The 17037-nt window shown below is 35.7% G+C and overlaps 1 protein-coding gene across 7 annotated transcripts in view; it reads left to right on the plus strand.

The window, feature by feature from the left end:
- Su(z)12 (Polycomb protein Su(z)12) overlaps positions 1–17037 on the plus strand; it is a 235063-nt gene that overhangs the window by 29877 nt on the left and 188149 nt on the right. For 3 of the 7 annotated variants that reach the window (XM_070098232.1, XM_053791985.2, XM_070098233.1), the window contains exon 1: positions 12215–12444. The exons of 1 other annotated variant lie outside the window; for it this stretch is intronic. In XM_070098232.1, coding sequence (XP_069954333.1) covers positions 12354–12444 — 91 coding nt within the window. In that variant the 5' untranslated portion in view covers positions 12215–12353. Of the gene's footprint in view, positions 1–12214; positions 12445–17037 lie in introns of those variants that run through there. 3 more of the 7 variants (XM_070098234.1, XM_070098236.1, XM_053791984.2) reach the window with 2 other exon arrangements.

Raw genomic sequence — 17037 nt, forward strand, 5'->3', positions numbered from 1 at the left:
TTTTATCTTATGATGGTTGCATCCTGGGGAAGAGGAGCAAAGAATCCTAATGGAAATAAGCCACAAAGCTAGTTTTTTTTTTATCAATTTGTGTTACCTATCCTCCCGGTTAGTAATTCATAGTGTATTTTCAGCAACAACATAAACAATAACAAATAGAATAGTTAAACTCTACGGAGAATGAATAGATTAGTTCACTAATTATTATGTATTATTATTATTATTATTATTATTATTATTATTATTATTATTATTATTATTATTATTATTATTATTATTATTATTATTATTAGGTCCTCTCGGGTTGATGGTAGTGAGAGGTTCCTGTTGCAAGGAATTAGACCTGTTTTTTTTCCCCCCTTCCCAGGATCAAATCTAATTGCCTCCCATTCTTCTAGCCACTGTACGACCCATACGGGTTTAACGCTTCTCCATAAACCTCATGTGATTTCTATCTTTCACATTCGTAAATAATTAATGTCTATAATGCATTTTTGTAATCTGTTTCCCCTGGCTTGACTATCATCCACGGCTCGGTTGGTAGCGTCTTGGCTGCAGTCAATGATAATCTCTTAACGTTTGTAGATTTTTTTTTTTGGCAACACATTTTGTTTGTTTTAAGTTAGGCTGTGTTAACTTAAATTAATCTACAGTGACACATTTAATAACAGATAAATAAATACAAAAATAAACGTTTTATCACCTTTGGAGCAAGAATGTGCAGTATAATTACAATTACAGCATATAAAGACCACAATGTAAAGAACAACATATAAGGAACACAACATAAAGAACACAACATAAAGATCACAACATAAAGAACACAATATAAAGAACACAACATAAAGAACACAACATAAAGAACACAACATAAAGATCACAACATAAAGAACACAATATAAAGAACACAACATAAAGAACACAACATAAAGATCACAACAGAGCACAATATAAAGAACACAACATAAAGAACACAACATAAAGAACACAACATAAAGACCACAACATAAAGAACACAACATAAAGATCACAACATAAAGAGCACAACATAAAGAACACAATATAAAGAACACAACATAAAGAACACAACATAAAGATCACAACATAAAGAACACAATATAAAGAACACAACATAAAGAACACAACATAAAGATCACAACAGAGCACAATATAAAGAACACAACATAAAGAACACAACATAAAGAACACAACATAAAGACCACAACATAAAGAACACAACATAAAGACCACAACATAAAGAACACAACATAAAGATCACAACATAAAGAGCACAAAGAACACAATATAAAGAACACAACATAAAGAACACAACATAAAGAACACAACATAAGGACCAAAACATAAAGAACACAACATAAAGATCACAACATAAAGAGCACAATATAAAGAACACAACATAAAGACAACAACATAAAGAACACAACATAAAGAACACAACATAAAGAACACAACATAAAGAACACAACATAAAGACCACAACATAAAGACCACAACATAAAGACCACAACATAAAGAACACAACATAAAGACCACAACATAAAGAACACAACATAAAGAACACAACATAAAGAACACAACATAAAGACCACAACATAAAGACCACAACATAAAGAACACAACATAAAGAACACAACATAAAGACCACAACATAAAGAACACAACATAAAGAACACAACATAAAGACAACATAAAGAACACAACATAAAGAACACAACATAAAGACAACATAAAGAAAACAACATAAAGAACTCAACATAAAGACAACATAAAGAACACAACATAAAGACAACATAAAGACCACAACATAAAGAACACAACATAAAGAACACAACATAAAGACCACAACATAAAGAACACAACATAAAGACAACATAAAGAACACAACATAAAGACAACATAAAGACCACAACATAAAGAACACAACATAAAGACAACATAAAGAACACAACATAAAGACAACATAAAGATCACAACATAAAGATCACAACATAAAGAGCACAATATAAAGAACACAACATAAAGAACACAACATAAAGACCACAACATAAAGACCACAACATAAAGACCACAACATAAAGACCACAACATAAAGAACACAACATAAAGACCACAACATAAAGAACACAACATAAAGACAACATAAAGAACACAACATAAAGAACACAACATAAAGACCACAACATAAAGACCACAACATAAAGACCACAACATAATGACCACAACATAAAGAACACAACATAAAGACAACATAAAGAACACAACATAAAGACCACAACATAAAGACAACATAAAGAACACAACATAAAGAACACAACATAAAGACAACATAAAGAACACAACATAAAGAAAACAACATAAAGACCACAACATAAAGAACACAACATAAAGACCACAACATGAAGAACACAACATGAAGACCACTACATAAAGAACACAACATAAAGAACACAATATAAAGACCACTACATAAAGAACACAACATAAAGAACACAACATAAAGACCACAACATAAAGAACACAACATAAAGAACACAACATAAAGACCACAACATAAAGACCACAACATAAAGACCACAACATAAAGAACACAACATAAAGACCACAACATTAAGAACACAACATAAAGAACACAACATAAAGACCACTACATAAAGAACACAACATAAAGAACACAACATAAAGACCACTACATAAAGAACACAACATAAAGACCACAACATAAAGAACACAACATAAAGACCACAACATAAAGACCACAACATAAAGAACACAACATAAAGACCACAACATAAAGAAAACAACATAAAGAACACAACATAAAGACCACTACATAAAGAACACAACATAAAGACCACAACATAAAGAACACAACATAAAGACAACATAAAGAACACAACATAAAGACAACATAAAGAACACAACATAAAGACCACAACATAAAGACAACATAAAGAACACAACATAAAGACCACAACATAAAGAACACAACATAAAGACCACAACATAAAGAACACAACATAAATACCACTACATAAAGAACACAACATAAAGAACACAACATAAAGACAACATAAAGAACACAACATAAAGACAACATAAAGAACACAACATAAAGACCACAACATAAAGACAACATAAAGAACACAACATAAAGAACACAACTTAAAGACCACAACATAAAGACAACATAAAGAACACAACATAAAGAACACAACATAAAGAACACAACATAAAGACCACAACATAAAGAACACAACATAAAGACAACATAAAGAACACAACATAAAGACAACATAAAGAACACAATATAAAGACCACAACATAAAGAACACAACATAAAGAAAACAACATAAAGACCACAACATAAAGACAACATAAAGAACACAACATAAAGAACACAACATAAAGACCACAACATAAAGACAACATAAAGAACACAACATAAAGAACACAACATAAAGACCACAACATAAAGAACACAACATAAAGACAACATAAAGAACGCAACATAAAGACAACATAAAGAACACAACATAAAGACCACAACATAAAGACAACATAAAGAACACAACATAAAGAACACAACATAAAGACCACAACATAAAGACAACATAAAGAACACAACATAAAGAACACAACATAAAGACCACAACATAAAGACCACAACATAAGGGACACAACATAAAGAACACAACATAAAGACAACATAAAGAACACAACATAAAGACCACAACATAAAGACAACATAAAGAACACAACATAAAGAACACAACATAAAGACCACAACATAAAGAACACAACATAAAGACCACAACATAAAGACCACAACATAAAGACCACAACATAAAGACCACAACATAAAGAACACAACATAAAGACCACAACATAAAGACCACAACATAAAGACCACAACATAAAGAACACAACATAAAGACCACAACATAAAGGACACAACATAAAGACCACAACATAAAGAACACAACATAAAGAACACAACATAAAGACCACAACATAAAGAACACAACATAAAGAACACAACATAAAGAACACAACATAAAGAACACAACATAAAGAACACAACATAAAGACAACATAAAGAACACAACATAAAGACAACATAAAGAACACAACATAAAGACCACAACATAAAGAACACAACATAAAGACCACAACATAAAGACAACATAAAGAACACAACATAAAGACCACAACATAAAGACAACATAAAGAACACAACATAAAGAACACAACATAAAGACCACAACATAAAAACAACATAAAGAACACAACATAAAGAACACAACATAAAGACCACAACATAGAGAACACAACATAAGGGACACAACATAAAGAACACAACATAAAGACAACATAAAGAACACAACATAAAGAACACAACATAAAGACCACAACATAAAGAACACAACATAAAGAACACAACATAAAGAACACAACATAAAGACCACAACATAAGAGACACAACATAAAGAACACAACATAAAGACAACATAAAGAACACAACATAAAGACAACATAAAGAACACAACATAAAGAACACAACATAAAGACCACAACATAAAGAACACAACATAAAGATCACAACATAAAGAACACAACATAAAGACCACAACATAAAGAACACAACATAAAGAACACAACATCAAGAATTGCAAGAAGCCCCTATCACAAGCCTTTTCCATCCTATGGAGAGGGAGCATGGACACGGGGGTCGTCCCTCAGTTACTAAAAACAACAGACATAGCCCCACTCCACAAAGGGGGCAGTAAAGCAACAGCAAAGAACTACAGACCAATAGCACTAACATCCCATATCATAAAAATCTTTGAAAGGGCCCTAAGAAGCAAGATCACCAACCAACCTAGAAACCCATCAGTTACACAACCCAGGGCAACATGGGTTTAGAACAGGTCGCTCCTGTCTGTCTCAACTACTGGATCACTACGACAAGGTCCTAAATGCACTAGAAGACAAAAAGAATGCAGATGTAATATATACAGACTTTGCAAAAGCCTTCGACAAGTGTGACCATGGCGTAATAGCGCACAAAATGCGCGCTAAAGGAATAACAGGAAAAGTCGGTCGATGGATCTATAATTTCCTCACTAACAGAACACAGAGAGTAGTCGTCAACAGAGTAAAGTCCGAGGCAGCTACGGTGAAAAGCTCTGTTCCACAAGGCACAGTACTAGCTCCCATCTTGTTCCTCATCCTCATATCCGACATAGACAAGGATGTCAGCCACAGCACCGTGTCTTCCTTTGCAGATGACACCCGAATCTGCATGACAGTGTCTTCCATTGCAGACACTGCAAGGCTCCAGGCGGACATCAACCAAATCTTTCAGTGGGCTGCAGAAAACAATATGAAGTTCAACGATGAGCAATTTCAATTACTCAGATATGGTAAACATGAGGAAATTAAATCTTCATCAGAGTACAAAACAAATTCTGGCCACAAAATAGAGCGAAACACCAACGTCAAAGACCTGGGAGTGATTATGTCGGAGGATCTCACCTTCAAGGACCATAACATTGTATCAATCGCATCTGCTAGAAAAATGACAGGATGGATAATGAGAACCTTCAAAACTAGGGAGGCCAAGCCCATGATGACACTCTTCAGGTCACTTGTTCTATCTAGGCTGGAATATTGCTGCACTCTAACAGCACCTTTCAAGGCAGGTGAAATTGCCGACCTAGAAAATGTACAGAGAACTTTCACGGCGTGCATAACGGAGATAAAACACCTCAATTACTGGGAGCGCTTGAGGTTTCTAAACCTGTATTCCCTGGAACGCAGGAGGGAGAGATACATGATTATATACACCTGGAAAATCCTAGAGGGACTAGTACCGAACTTGCACACGAAAATCACTCACTACGAAAGCAAAAGACTTGGCAGACGATGCACCATCCCCCCAATGAAAAGCAGGGGTGTCACTAGCACGTTAAGAGACCATACAATAAGTGTCAGGGGCCCGAGACTGTTCAACTGCCTCCCAGCACACATAAGGGGGATTACCAACAGACCCCTGGCAGTCTTCAAGCTGGCACTGGACAAGCACCTAAAGTCAGTTCCTGATCAGCCGGGCTGTGGCTCGTACGTTGGTTTGCGTGCAGCCAGCAGCAACAGCCTGGTTGATCAGGGGCTGATCCACCAGGAGGCCTGGTCACAGACCGGGCCGCGGGGGCGTTGACCCCCGAAACTCTCTCCAGGTAAACTCCAGGTCCATAAAGACCACAAAATAAAGACCACAACATAAAGAACACAACATAAAGACAACAACATAAAGAACACAACATAAAGATCACAACATAAAGAACACAACATAAAGAACACAACATAAAGAACACAACATAAAGAACACAACATAAAGAACACAACATAAAGACCACAACATAAAGAACACAACATAAAGACCACAACATAAAGAACACAACATAAAGAACACAACATAAAGAACACAGCATAAAGACCACAACATAAAGAACACAACATAAAGAACACAACATAAATACAACAACATAAAGACAACAACATAAAGAACACAACATAAACACTATAGCATAAGACCACAACATAAAGAACACAACATAAGACTACAACATAAAGAACTCAACAAAGAACACAACATAAAGGCAACAACATAAAGAACACAACACACTACAGCATAAGACCACAACATAAAGAACACAACATAAAGAACACAACATAAGACTACAACATAAAGAACGCAACATAAAGAACACAACATAAAGACCACAACATAAAGAACACAACATAAAGAACACAACCTAAAGAACACAACATAAAGACCACAACATAAAGAACACAACATAAAGACCACAACATAAAGAACACAACATAAAGAACACAACATAAGACTACAACATAAAGAACTCAACAAAGAACACAACATAAAGGCAACAACATAAAGAACACAACATAAAGAACACAACACACTACAGCATAAGACCACAACATAAAGAACACAACATAAAGAACACAGCATAAGACTACAACATAAAGAACACAACATAAACACTACAACATAAAGAACACAACATTAGACTACAACATAAAGAATACAACATAAACACTACAACATAAAGACCACAACATGAAGACCATAACATATAAAGACCACAACATATAAAGAACACAACATATAAATAACACAACATAATGACCATAACAGATAAAGACCATAACATATAAAGAACACAACATAAAGACAACACATAAAGAACACAACATATAAAGAACACAACATAAAGACCACAACATATAAAAAACGCAGCATAAAGACAACATGTAAAGAACACAACATAAAGACAACATATAAAGAACACAACATAAAGACAACATATAAAGAACACAACATAAAGATAAAACACCTCAATTACTGGGAGCGCTTGAGGTTCCTAAACCTGTATTCCCTGGAACGCAGGCGGGAGAGATACATGATTATATACACCTGGAAAATCCTAGAGGGACTAGTACCGAACTTGCACACGAAAATCACTCACTACGAAAGCAAAAGACTTGGCAGACGATGCACCATCCCCCCAATGAAAAGCAGGGGTGTCACTAGCACGTTAAGAGACCATACAATAAGTGTCAGGGGCCCGAGACTGTTCAACTGCCTCCCAGCATACATAAGGGGGATTACCAACAGACCCCTGGCAGTCTTCAAGCTGGCACTGGACAAGCACCTAAAGTCGGTTCCTGACCAGCCGGGCTGTGGCTCGTACGGTGGTTTGCGTGCAGCCAGCAGTAACAGCCTGGTTGATCAGGAACTGATCCACCAGGAGGCCTGGTCACAGACCGGGCCGCGGGGGCGTTGACCCCCGGAACTCTCTCCAGGTAAACTCCAGGTAAAGACCACAACATATAGAGACCATAACATATAAAGGCACAACATATAAAGAACACAACATATAGAGACCACAACATATAAGGAACACAACACACAAGGAACACAGCATATAAAGAACACAACATATAGAGACCACTACATATAAGGAACACAACACACAAGGAACACAACATATAAAGAACACAACATATAGAGACCACGACATATTCAGAACACAACATATAAAGAACACAGCATATAAACACATCAACATATAAAGAACACAACATATAAAACACACAACATAAAGAACACAACATATAAAACACACAACATAAAGAACACAACATATAAAACACACAACATAAAGAACACAACATATAGAGACCACGACATATTAAGAACAGAACATATAAAGAACACAACATATAGAGACCACGACATATTAAGAACACAACATATAAAGAACACAACATATAGAGACCACGACATATTAAGAACACAACATATAAAGAACACAACATATAGAGACCACGACATATTCAGAACACAACATATAAAGAACACAACATATAGAGACCACGACATATTCAGAACACAACATATAAAGAACACAGCATATAAATACATCAACATGTAAAGAACGCAACATATAAGACACACAACATAAAGAACACAACGTATAGAGACCACGATATATTAAGAACGCAACATATAAAGAACGCAACATATATAGACACAACACAGGAAATTCCTTCGAACATGTCAAAGCTGATAGGAAAATGATATCTGTCTAGATACTGAATGACAGGAGGTTTATGAACAGCCTTTGGTGCTCTTGGCTAGGTGCTCTAGGTAACTCTATGCTAGGTGGGTTAGATTAATTTCTTTCAGTTAGGTTATATTAATTCTACCAGGTAAGCTGGTTTAATCTCTGCTGGGTAGGCTATGTTAATCTCTGTCACGTAGGCTATATTAATTTCTGCCAAGTATATTAATCTCTGCAAGGTAGGCTATATTATTCTTTGCTAAGCTGGCTAGATTAATCTCTTTCAGGTAGGCTATATTAATTTCTGTCAGGTATATTAATCTCTGCTAGGTAGGCTACATTAATCTCTGCTAGGTAGGCTATATTAATCTCTGCTAGGTAGGCTATATTAGTCTCGGCTGGATAGGCTATATTAATACATCATTGCTGCAGCCTTGATCCCTTTAAAGGACGGGGGAGGTGAAGTGCTTTGAAACTGGCGAAAAGGCTCTTGATCCAGTGAATTTATATCTACTTCCTTGGATCTAACCAAACTGCTTTCCATTCCCCATGACCTTTATGGGTTCTGCTCTACTTCGTGAATTTAACAATAATAATCCAGCCTTAATGGAATAAACCCTTGAAAGCTGCCGTTGTAACTACTAAACCCATAGTGAAAGTAATGGCGAGGTCCTTATCTTTTTACTGAAGTCTCCCAGCTAAAGCTGATATATTTCAAAACCTTATGAGAAGGTCCAGCTTGTGCGATAAAGTTTGACAGGAAAAACATCCTGTGTGATGGAGTATGACCTGAAAACCTTCCTGTTTGGAGTATGACCTGAAAACCTTCCTGTGTGATGAAGTATGACCTGAAAACCTTCCTGTTTGGAGTATGACCTGCAAACCTTCCTGTGTGATTGAGTATGACCTGAAAATCATCCTGTGTGATGGAGTATGACCTGAAAACTTTCCTGTTTGGAGTATAACCTGAAAACCTTCCTGTGTGACGGAGTATGACCTGAAAACCTTCCTGTTTGGAGTATGACCTGCAAACCTTCCTGTGTGACGGAGTATGACCTGAAAACCATCCTGTGTGATGGAGTATGACCTGAAAACTTTCCTGTGTGATGGAGTATGACCTGAAAACTTTCCTGTGTGATGGAGTATGACCTGAAAACTTTCCTGTGTGTTGGAGTATGACCTATAAGCCTTCCTGTGTGATATAGTATGACCTGAAAGCCTTCCTGTGTGATGGAGTATGACTTAAAAACCTTCCTGTGTGATGGAGTATGACTTAAAAACCTTCCTGTGTGATGGAGTATGACTTGAAAACCTTCCTGTGTGATGGAGTATGACTTGAAAACCTTCCTGTGTGATGGAGTATGACTTGAAAACCTTCCTGTGTGATGGAGTATGATCCGAAACCCGTCCTGCATAATGGGTGTATTAGATGAAAAGTTTTTGTTCTAGCCTTGTAAAATATTATATTAAGTAGATCAAGGTTTTCTTCACAATGCGGGTTTTATAATTTTGTAATGATAATGAAAATGCTCGAAGATTAGAACTGCACTTTACCTACACATTACCAATCAGGAATGTTATTATCTCCAAAAATAGAGATTAAATTAAACTCTTAGCCTGCAGATATTGAAATATAGACCCTTCGGTATATGTATTACATATGCAAACTTCGGAATATATAGTCATTATTATAGTAATAATTATTATTATAATTGTCATGATTATTATTATTATTATTATTATTATTATTGATGTGATAAATTTATAAAGAAAGTACATGTATATATATATATATATATGTCGTGCCGAATAGGCAGAACTTGCGATCTTGGCTTAAATAGCAACGCTCTTCTTGCCATATAGGACAAGTGAAAATTTGTGTATGCAATAATTTCGCCAAAATCATTCTGAACCTAACGAAAAAAATATATTTCACTGTGTTTGTTTAGTATTAAATTATTGTAAACAAATCTAAAATATATTTAGTTGGGTTAGGCTAAAATAAATTGTTCTTGTTATAATAAGGTTAGGTAAGTTTTCTAAGATTCTTTTGGAGCAAAATTAATTTTTTTTACATTAACATTAATGAAAAAAATATATCTTTAAACGTATAAGAGAAAATTTTAGAAAGGACTTAATTTTAAAGGAGTTCTTGCTAATTGACCAGTTTTACATATTCGGCACGACATATATATATATATATATATATATATATATATATATATATATATATATATATATATATATATATATATATATATATATATATATATATATATATATATATATCTTTCAACACGCCAGCCGTATCCCACCGAGGCAGGGTGGCCCAAAAGGAAAAACGAAAGTTTCTCCTTTTACATTTAGTAATATATACAGAAGGGGTTACTAGCCCCTTGCTCCTGGAATTTAAGTCGCCTCTTACAACACGCATGGCATACGGAGGAAGAATTCTGTTCCACTTCCCCATGGAGATAAAAGGAAATAAACAAGAACAAGAACTAGAAAGAAAATTGAAATAAACCCAGAGGGGTGTGTATATATATGCTTGTACATGTATGTGTAGTGTGACCTAAGTGTAAGTAGAAGTAGCAAGATGTACCTGAAATCTTGCATGTTTATGAGACAGACAAAAGACACGAGCAATCCTACTATCATGTAAAATAATTACAGACTTTCGTTTTACACTCACTTTGCAGGACGGTAGTACCTCCCTAGGCGGCTGCTATTAACCAACCTACTACCTAAGTAAGTAAGTTTATTCAGGTATACACAAATACAGTTACATAGATTATCATACATAGCAGCATATGTGTAGAGAACCTAGGATAACCCAAAAAAGTCAGACAGTGACTTATTTCCATTGGGGTCCTTTACCTAGGATATATATATCATGAACATTGTACATTACACGCGCGAGTTTGCATAACATGTTAGCAAGTTTATTTAGGTACAGATACACGTACAGTTATACAAATTTAGGTGACTACAATTATCATACATGGTAACATATGTGCAAAATAATCTAGGATAACCCCCCCGTCCCCCAAGTAAGAGTGACTTATTTTCATTGGTGTGAACGCAAATAGAATATAAACACGGTTTATTATTATCTGGTTTATCATAATCGCAAAGATAATATTAATAAAATAAACTTGTAGAGCTTTTACTTTATTTTGGTCCTATATGCAAGTATTGAACAGAGGCCAGCTGTTGGTTTAGAATACCTGCGAGTATACCGCTTGATTATACATTTTTAAACAATTAATGCTGCTTTAACTTGACTATAAGATGAACAATAAAAGAGACCAAGTTTGTGTTAACGGACGTTATAATAGGATTTTGAGTTGTGGGGAATATCCTACGTAAAGGCATCATCAAATGTCTCCTGTACATCTATAACTATTATATGTAGTTTGTTGTTATGAGAGTTCAAATGTACATCTCTTATATATACTGTAATCACTTTTTCTATTCCGTATGACCTATTCAAATAAAGAGTTTATTCAAGTTTTTAGAAGGAAAGCGCGGGAAGGGTGTGCGCATGCCGCCCCTCACATCTTCTCATGATGGAAGCAGATGGCAGTTTTCTCAGATTGAGCGGTAAACAAAGCCTCAAATCCAAAAAGTTGCACTGATTTCATTCGCTAATCTGTACATAGAGGGGCGAGGAAGGCACATAGGATGCCTCAGAAAAAGAAAGATTGCCTAGGAGTGGATAAACCGGTGTCAGAAGTGCAAGCGGACCATGAACTCTTCCTACAAGCTTTTGAAAGTAAGTAGCTACTAAAGGGTTGTCTACGTGCCTCAAATGTTCTCTGCTATTATTCTGCCCGTGTAGCATTATTTCGTGACATTTTCCTCCAGAGTTACTCCTTGACGTGTCTAGCAGTCTTACGCAAGCCGGCACCAATTTTCACCCGCTTTATAACAGCCACAAAAAAGTTTGTTGTGATGGAAATATGTACTGTAATTTTAATCTTACGTAATAATGTTTTATGTAGATTAAGATGCAGATCAGTGAAGATGTGTGGGGGAGTGAGCCGGTGTTTGTGAGGGCGTGGTGGGGTGACAACCCCATTAGAGGTGGCTGACCTCCATGGTGATCCAGTATTTCCTAAGTTCACAGTGTACCTCCCAACACTCACAGTCAGTCTGTCACTGTATTCATGATTATTCTGTCACGATTGGTTTATTTTTCCATTCTGTGCAAGTATAGAAGGCAAAATCTAATCTCAGATTTGAGAAATTCGACCATATATAAATATAGGAAAATTATTGGCAAGAACTAACCTACTCTAACATAAGATAAAGCTAAATTATGTCGCTAGAGAACTCATAACATAAAAGTCACAGAATCTTCTGCTTGAATTGGTGATTGGAACAGTCTGATTTTGCTGTTTATTATCATTCGAAAGAATTAATGGGAGAGGTGTGATCCAGTCTGCTAATCATGTTCCAGTCTGATCATTCAGGCTGTTAGTCTAGCAGCCTTACAGATAATAGTATATATAGCCTAGAGTGAAAATGTGACCTGGAAATAAATATAACTATAATAAAATTGAATGTGTGATGGCACCAATATTGCCAAGTTGTTGATTGGTCACAGAAGCATATATCCTATATTTTCCCATAGTTGAAAAGTTTTCCCCATATACAGTATAAATTCAGTGAAACTTGGCAAGCGCTAACCTAACACAGCCTGATCTAACCTAAACCTTAATTTTGTTTCTGGATATCTCTTGGTTATCTTTGGTTCTGTTGTATTTAAAAAAAATCTACGAACCTGACACTTCGTGATTTGAGGGTGTTGGGAACATCATAGCATTAAATTCAGCATGGTTGTGTTTGCTGATATATCTAGGTATTTTGGTTATGTTTTGGTGTGATTACCCTTAAGTTAATTTAGTTAGGTTAAGCATAGTTATTTCCTCCATTCGTGGTATTATAATAACTATTGCTTGAATCTCCATAATGATAGTCTTTGACCAGGTATTTTGTTAATTTTAATTTCTTTTTTTTAGCTTGATTGTGTTTATGTGAGTCTTAGTTTAAATGGAGGTTTTTATATTTTTTGGAAGTCTGAATGTCTTTTGGGATGTATTTTGCAGTACATACATGAAATTTCATTTTTGTAAGCAAAACAATACTTGATTTTCCACATTTAAGTGTATGCCTATTAAGGTGTCCATATTTTGTCAAGGTCCTCAAAAAATGTGGCCAGTAGCTGTAAGGGCATCATATTAGGACACTACTAGATTGTTGCCCTTTTATTTTTAAATAGAGTGTAAAGCTTAGCTATGGCAAGCGAATGGATAATTAGCCAATTACGGATCATTATTTGATTAAGACCCGAGACAAATAAACTACCACCAAGACAACATAAGTTGCAAAATAGCTTTTATCTAGACATCATTTGGCTCTATGCAGATCGTTATCAAATCATAATATAAAAGTTTATGCTATCTTTGTCTTCATGTTTGTAGGTAATACACCATTTCATCCTGCCAATTCATGCACTAGTTAGTGTGTTGGTAGACAGCAACCCTCCAAACAGGTATTAGTGTCGTATCATAAGTGTGAAACAGCAGCATGTTAAATGTTTTGCACTCGGGCAAGATCTTTAAGTTTTCATGCACTTACAATTAATATACACGTCTGTGTAGTTAGTATGCTCAGCTCAGTACCAAGGGAATATGGGATTGATCCTTATGTGGGGAAGGGAGAGACAATAGATACCTGGAAGTTAGTTGACTGATATGGGTCACATCCTGGGGGAGGACATGAAAGGGACTCCAGTGGAAATTAGCTGTATTGATTATCTTCATTGGGTTATCTTGGTTTACTAACCCTTTGGGTTTAACATTTTGAATAGTCTTCTTATTCCTGAAATATTTTATTTTCAATTTAGGCCTGGTCTGAGAGGAGGCTGCAGGGGCACTAATCCTGGAGCCATTAACAGATTAACATAATTTTGATTTTTAAGTTTGGTGGTAGAAGAGAAAGTAGCTCTTCATCTACACAAGTTTTGTGCAGGTCTGTCTGATATGATTAATATATATTTATGTGGTTAAAGCTTTCACTGTTGTGACCCCCAAAATTAAAAGTGCTGACAGCATCCTGATATAAAAAAAAAATTGTAAAAGAAAAATTCAGAGAGTAATGACACCAAGAGTGCAAAATTTGAATGAAAACTTGTGGAATTATGCAGGCACACAATTTGAGCAATATTCTAAGCTAATTCCATTACTGAATTTGACCCAATTCCTGACTTTTGCTATTATGCCTTCTGTTCTATTGACTGAGCACAAGAAATGGCCCATTCAGCTATCAGAACTAACATATGAGGTGCACACAGTTCAGTAATTTGGTCAATTTTACACAAAATTCATCATATTTCAGGTAAAAACTGTAGGCATTCCAGCCACTCTGTTCATTAATTACATTTCCAGGCCTTTGCTTTATAATACTCCTCCATTTTGCATCCATAATCACGTACCAATCAAAGTTTTGCCCTGTTTCTCTGGTTATAAATTACAGTATAACCATGACTGGTAGTAGTTCTAGACCATCCCAGTAATTGAACCAGACCTAGTGACAACCCATAACAGGCTGGGGGTAGGTGGACCTACCCTTTCTTAGGAAAATTGCCAAAAATCTAATATTTTCACCATTTTGAAGCTTATTTAAAGCAACTTTTGGTCTGAAACTAACAAAAATCATCTCACTTTTGTGTCTTCCATTCTATCAATTGTCACCCAGAAACACCCAATATTACCTACACTAGAAAACCCCTCAAAGTCGCTATTTTAAAATAAACGCACGGTCAGAGGTTTGCTTTTTCCCATCATGCATTGCATGGGAGGACTTTTTAAGTTGTACTGTACACACCCACCACACAGATCCATTCTTTTGTCTTTAGGTCAAAATTTACTGCTCGGAGCATATTTGAGGGTGCTGTGCTCTAGGCGTAGCTCTGTGAATGACACTGGCATCAGTAATGTAAATCTACATGGGAAACAGTGAAAGGGTTAACAGTTAGTATCATAATGCTGTCTTTTAACTCATGTTAATATTGCAAATAGTTGTTTATTGGGCATGTTTTCTTACATCTGCTGTACCTGTTCACTTAGCAGTAAGCAGGTACCTGGTTGTTAGTTGACTGGTGTGAGTTGCATCCTGGGGGACAAGATTAAAGGACCCCAGTAGAAATAATACATAGCCCTTGATACACTGACTTTTTTGGGTTATCCTGGGGGGCTATCCCTCTGGGTTAAAAATCTGAACACCCGTTCTCAGGAAAATCTACAAAATTTAAACATTTTTGCTACTTTGAACCCTACGAAAATAGTTTCTATTTCAGTAGTATGTCATCAATTCTGTCAAATGATACAAAGCAGCAGCCAATAAAACCATATAAACCATCTTGAGAAAGCACTTCTAAGTCGCAACGAAGTCGCTATTTTAAATTAAACACAAGATCAGGGTTTTGCTTTTATGATGATGCTCTGCATGGGATCAGACCCATTCTCTCTCTTATGTAGGCCAAAATTTACCACTCACAGCTTATCTGAGTCAGCTAAGCTCATGACATAGATCTATGTTAGGGACCCTGGCATTAGTAACACAGATCTATGTGATGGCCACTTGAAGAGTTAACTTCTAAAGTGATAGAGAATCTTTTTGTAAAGGTAGCAACATCAAAAATGCAAAATTTGATGTGCAGAATGCTTATGGAATTTTGCAGGTGTAAAGTTGGAACAAGGAACACTTTATGCAACAGTGATTTTGTCAATTCTTAAGCATTTTTTAGGCTCAAACCCACCAATTTTTTATTATTTTGCTAGTAATCTTTTCATACTATCCTTTGATTGTAGGATATTATCCATTAACCCATCAGAACTACTCTGTTAAGATAAATCATTTTAGGCTAACCTTTTATACTGTATTTAAAATATGTAGCTGTATTTTGGTTTAGGTTGGATATCATGTGATGCATAAGACTGACAATTAGCCTCAGTAAAAAGTATAGACATGGCATAGGGTTTTTGAACTTGAAAGTTCTTTTTCAGTATTGGGAGAAAATGTAAAGAAACCATATAAGACAGGTCTCAGGCAGTGGGAAAGATGGATCCCAGCTTCTTATGAGGCATGCAGATGGCAGGTAATTTGGTGTTCCGAGGGTTAATGCCTCTGCAGCCCAGTAAGGAATGAGGTTCCTAATATTAGCTGTACTTGTCCTGGAGGTGGGGTATGCAGTGCCTGCATTGAAGGATGGGCAGGGATGTTGAGGTTTGAAAGTTTGAGCTGTGATTTCTGTGCACAGCTGACAAGACAGTTAATGACTGAATGATAGTGAATGTGTTTC

Source organism: Cherax quadricarinatus, chromosome 61 (genome assembly GCF_038502225.1).
Source record: "Cherax quadricarinatus isolate ZL_2023a chromosome 61, ASM3850222v1, whole genome shotgun sequence".
In the NCBI taxonomy this organism is placed as follows: domain Eukaryota; kingdom Metazoa; phylum Arthropoda; class Malacostraca; order Decapoda; family Parastacidae; genus Cherax; species Cherax quadricarinatus.